At 43.0% G+C, this 5,616-nt stretch overlaps 1 protein-coding gene across 1 annotated transcript in view; it reads left to right on the top strand.

Moving 5' to 3' along the window:
• Positions 1–5,616, top strand: part of MEST (mesoderm specific transcript) — a 15,400-nt gene that overhangs the window by 6,631 nt on the left and 3,153 nt on the right. The window contains exons 4-10 of the mRNA XM_007122796.3: positions 295–372; positions 496–632; positions 785–843; positions 1,945–1,985; positions 2,815–2,885; positions 3,138–3,239; positions 4,610–4,686. Coding sequence (XP_007122858.1) covers positions 295–372; positions 496–632; positions 785–843; positions 1,945–1,985; positions 2,815–2,885; positions 3,138–3,239; positions 4,610–4,686 — 565 coding nt within the window. The remainder of the gene's footprint in view (positions 1–294; positions 373–495; positions 633–784; positions 844–1,944; positions 1,986–2,814; positions 2,886–3,137; positions 3,240–4,609; positions 4,687–5,616) is intronic.

Here is a 5,616-nt window from a genome sequence, read left to right as displayed (position 1 = left end):
CCCTGTGCCCCACAAGGGGAGAGGCCACAACAGTGAGAGGCCCGCGTACCGCAAAAAAAAAAAAAAAAAAAAAAAAAATAGTGCTGGAGTTCCTCCCTCAATGGAGATTAATTATAAGGAATAAAGCACTTAACAGGAGGATCATTTGTGAGCCTGTGGTGGTTTCATGAGATTTTCCCTTTATCAAAGTCTGTTTATTAAGCTGAGATAGGGATGAAACTCCTTTGCTGCTGTCGGTTGGAGAAGAGGAAGAGCAGGATTAGAAAGACCAAACCATCCCTTTCCTTCTTGTAGATTTGGGAAGGTCTGACCCTCAGGTTTCATCGAGTGATTGCCCTTGATTTCCTAGGCTTTGGCTTCAGTGACAAACCGGTAAGCAGCATCTAGATGGGGCAGTGTTGTGGGATGGGGGTAGGCAAGGATGGAGGGATCAGGCTGGCAGACACACCTGCACCCTTGACTTCATCCTGTGTATCTGGGCTCTCCTTTCCCTAGAGACCACATCACTATTCCATATTCGAGCAGGCCAGCATCGTGGAGGCTCTTTTGCGGCATCTGGGGCTCCAGAACCGTAGGATCAACCTGTTGTCTCACGACTATGGCGATATCGTTGCTCAGGAGCTGCTCTATAGGTCAGTGAAGCCATGACTTGTGTACAATTCACAGGTTTCACTCGTTTAAGATGAGAGAAGTACATTGTTCTGGGTTCTTTCTGGCTCTTTTCCCTCTTGGGAGTTTGTCTTCAGCTGCTCAGTAAGCTATGTGTTTCCCTCCCCGTCTCTAGGTTCAAGCAGAATCGATCTGGTCGGCTTACCATCAAGAGTCTCTGTCTGTCGAATGGAGGTAACTGCCTTGGAGGAGGGTGGAAAGTGAGGTGTACCCTAGAGGGCCACATTTAGATACAGCAGTGACGTCTAAATGGTAATCTGATGGTACTGCAAACAGACCCAAGCAAAGTAGTGGATTTTTACCTCTTTCGTGCCATGAACCGCTTTGTGGTCTGATGAGATTTACTGACACTTTCTCAGAATAATGTTTTTAAATATAGAAAATAAAGTAAGATTACAAAGGAAACTGATTATCTTGACATCTTAATAAAAAGCTGTGTTATAGTAAGATGTGCTTTTAAAAATGTATTTAATGCATTTTCCAGCAAGATCTTGTGGTGTGTCTGGTAATAACTGTGATTAGAAGTAGTGGGGAGTGCAGATGATATTTTGCAATCTCTGCAACAACTTCAGTGGGTTCTGCAGACATTTGAGATGAAGCCACAGGTGCTTCTAATACTACTGTGGTTTGTGTCATAAACTCTCAATTCACAGCAGTGCCAAGTTTCAGTTGGAAATTAGTGAGCCCTTGATTAGACCTTTCGGAGATGTTTCTTGTTCTTTGCCTGCCATTGAGCCTGGCTTGTAAATCCATGAATATCCAGGTGTCCCCTGAATACCTTAGAAGACCTTAAGGGCAGCTTGGGAGAGGTGTCTGTTTGTCCCTTTATCAGTTATGCTTATGGCTTTCTCCCACTGACTCTGGAAAAGAATGGAAATGGAAAAGCTCTAGGTTTTTTGAAGGATCTACACTTCTGAAAAATCTCTGGTTTCCTTTGCAGCCCGAATAGTTAACAACATTATGTGTTCTGAGGAACGGGTGGAAACGCTAAGGGGAGCCAGAGGCTAGTCGTCGTCAGCAGTGTGGATGACCATGACGTATTTTTCCCTTCTCTCTACAGTGGGGAAAGTGATCCCCGTGGGATAGAATTTGACCTGGTAAACACAGAATTCCCTGGAGAGAGAATAAATGACAGTACTAAGTTTTTATTTGTAGTTTGGTTTTTGGCAGTAAAAGCCCTCAAGGTGACTAATAGGATGAACTGTCTCCAATAATGGGCCTATGTTTGGCCTAAGATTGTTGGTAAAAAACTACCCTAAGTCTCTTCTCCTACAGGTATATTTCCTGAGACTCACCGTCCTCTCCTTCTCCAAAAGGTTGGTTACTCCACTGATTAGATCTTTAGTTTTTAAGGTTTATGCTGATATAAATAATGCTAGTATCTTTATAACGGCCATACCTGCTCTCATGGGCTGTAGTTAAAATCTGTTTCATCATGAACTCATGTTAATGAAGTTAATTTTTTCCTTAATAAAGGAAAAATAAAGCAGTAGAAGTGACCCCTAGATAAATAAAGGCTTATTTCTGAGAAGGAGAGCAACAGATATTTGGGGAAGTACAGCTGTCTGAAGAGTTGTGTCATTAGCATGATGTTTGAACAAACTAGGATCCTAGTCTAAAGTTGAATATATCAGTTAAAAGTCTTCGGGATTTAGGGAAGTGTAGAATGTAATCTTAAAGGGAATTAGAAATAGGTTTGTTTTCTATGGGAGAAGAATGTGGGTAAGCAAAACAAGAAACTAAAAGCCAGTAGAGGGCTTCTCTGGTGGCACAGTGGTTGAGAATCTGCCTGCCAATGCAGGGGACACGGGTTCGAGCCCTGGTCTGGGAGGATCCCACATGCCACGGAGCATCTAGGCCCGTGAGCCACAATTACTGAGCCTGCGCGTCTGGAGCCTGTGCTCCGCAACAAGAGAGGCCGCGATAGTGAGAGGCCCGCACACCGCGATGGAAGAGTAGGCCCCACTTGCCGCAACTAGAGAAAGCCGTTGCACAGAAATGAAGACCTAACACAGCCATAAATAAATAAAATTAAAAGCCAGTAGGTTTGGCTAAAGTCCTTTTTTAGTTCCTAGTATAAAACCTTTTATCCTGGATAGTTGTTTTCTTTCTTTGGACTCTTGATTTTTACTTTTACACCTATAGCTTCTCAAAGATGGAGGCATGCTGTCACCCATCCTCACGCGACTGATGAACTTCTTCGTATTCTCTCGAGGGTAAGTCATTGTCAAAGATTGATTCACTTCAGCATGGGAACAATGTAGTGAAAAGTTGCTGCCATTAAAGTTCTGGGCCAAATCCTAGGGTTTGACCCTTTAAAGTAAAGGTGTTGACCACTTGCCAGGCAAGTAGTAGAAGGAATTCATAAACCAGTCAAGGGTCAGACATACATGACCTGAGGTTCCAGTCATACTTGATGTACTGAGTTCTTCTCACACTTACCTTTCTCCTTTTTTGGACTCGTTCAGTCTCACCCCGGTCTTTGGGCCATACACCCGACCCTCTGAGAGTGAACTGTGGGACATGTGGGCAGGGATACGCAACAATGACGGGAACTTGGTTATTGACAGGTAAGAACCCTTTGCTTTGGTTTCCAGAGACACTTTTTTTGGGAAGCGGGGAAAGATGTGGGATTGTGTGTTCTGTTCCTTGCTTTCATAACCACAAGAAGAGTGGTTATGACCTATGAGGCAAACCAAAAAGTCATGCTCTGCACTTTCTAAGAAGAAAGAAATTGAGAATAGAGTGAGCTCTGAGTCTAAGCCATTTGGCACCATAAGTTTGGATAAACAGCTGCAAATTCTAATGCTAATTTAGTCTGTAACTGACTGACCGGCAAATCGTCTTTGGACTTTTTGTCAATAGTAAATGTTTCAAAATGTCTAATCATAATTCTGAAAGGTGCCTAATGCCTCTCTCAAAGTACAGATTGTTTCCTTTTCTTCATATCTTTTCTATAGCAACAGGGACTGAGAAGGGAGGTTTCTCTGTCTTGTACAAAGAATCCCCATGCCTTGGTTCAAACGTGAATGTAGCCACTTTCACAGAGGCACCTAGAGATAGTGTATCCAGAACTACTTGGGGTAAGGCCCTGTCTCTTTGCCAGCTGGTTCAGTGTAGCTTCCAGTGTGTTAACTGGTGGCTCTGCTGGGAACTGTGAGGTCGAGGGAGCCATTCCTCCCTAACCCGCATGGGACCCTTGACGATTCATTTTAATATAAAAAACTGAAAAACAAAGCCCTCTTGTAAAATTCCCTTGTGCTTTCAAGAAACTAAATACCATTTCTAAGAGGTGATATTTGAAGTTCACAAAAATAACTGTCCTGGAGTTGGCAGGCAGAATAATTAGAATACATGAGTTTGAGTTCTAAAATGTAGCTATGACATCTTACACTGTAGGATGAGGACTCTGCCTCCATTTTATCTGTGGTCAGATGAAATGCAGAGGTTGTAGTTTTGTGCTCATGAACTTCTACACTGAGAATTTTAGAAGTAGATGCCAATTTAGAGATCATATAGTTCAGTCTCTTAAAGATGAGGAAAGATGTGTGTGTTACCAACAACTTTTGAGTCACAGAGCTTGTCAGTGGTGGAGCCAAAATCAGAACTCTAGACCCAGACGTTAGTCACATGTAATCCAAAGTAACTTCTAGCCTTCCTAGATTTCATTCCCTGCTTAATAAACACAAAGAACCATTAATTCTAACATCGATAGTAGGCATGATCACTGCCATAGCTACATGGTGGTTAACTCTAGAGGTTAACAGAAACGGGTAAATTAAGTGGGCCATTCCCAGGAATGCCAAGTTGCTTTGTAATTAAGAAAACATATTGATCGTGTTCAGTAGGTTGTGTTCCTTGTGGTTCCTGCCAGGCCTTTGCATCCCCATAACAAAAAAAAGTTTCTTGTTTTACTCTTGCTGACTTATCTGTCCTGTAGTCTCTTGCAGTACATCAATCAAAGGAAGAAGTTTAGAAGACGCTGGGTGGGAGCTCTTGCCTCTGTATCTATTCCCAGTGAGTATTTCTATATTGCCTCTTTTTTCTTTTTTTAAATAAAATTTATCTTGGGCTGCATTGGATCTTAGTTGCAGCGCACGGGCTTCTCACTGCCGTGGCTTCTGTTGTTGCAGAGCACGGGCTTTAGGCATGCGGGCTTCAGTAGTTGTGGCACAAGGGCTCAGTAGTTGTGGCTTGCGGGCTGTAGAGCGCAGGCTCAGTAGTGGCGCACGGGCTTAGTTGCTCTGCAGCATGTGGGATCTTCCTGCACCAGGGCTCCAACCCGTGTCCCCTGCATTGGCAGGCGGATTCTTAACCACTGCGCCACCAGGTAAGTCCCTCTATATTACCTCTTGATAGGAAAACTGAGGGACTATGGGTTAAATAATTGCTGGATTTAGCAAACAAAGATACAAGATACCCAGCAGATAAACAACAAACACCTATTTAGGATAAGTATATGCTATGCAGTATCTGAGATATACTAAAAAAAAAAATTATCTGAAGTTCAGATGTAACTGGCCATCCTTTATTTAATCTGGCAGCCAGTGACATGTATTGTAGAGAAGTATATAAAACATTGAGATCCTGTTGCAAAGGGAGTTGCTGTCTCTGTCAGGAGTGAGAGTTAGACCAGTTTCTGTGCTGTGCATTTTCAGTGGCTGCCACATTCAATGCTGAATTGCTGGGACAGCAGGCTGTTTAGATTACTAATAAAGAGGCTATAGGTGGTCTCTGCTTATTTGTCTCTTCATTCTTATGGACTTAAAAAAGAAATTCAGTGCACTATCTCACACAGAGTAATTAGTGCTCAGGGTATCATTGGTTGATTTCAAATGTCAAGGGTTAATTATAACTGGAGAGAGAGACTTAAAGAATGACAGTCTGGGCTTCCCTGGTGGCGCAGTGGTTGAGAGTCCGCCTGCCGATGCAGGGGACACGGGTTCA

The sequence above is a fragment of the Physeter macrocephalus genome, chromosome 5 (assembly GCF_002837175.3).
Source record: "Physeter macrocephalus isolate SW-GA chromosome 5, ASM283717v5, whole genome shotgun sequence".
Lineage (NCBI taxonomy): Eukaryota > Metazoa > Chordata > Mammalia > Artiodactyla > Physeteridae > Physeter > Physeter macrocephalus.
The sequence above is the reverse complement of the archived record's forward strand: the minus strand, read 5'-3'. Positions and strand labels throughout refer to the sequence as shown.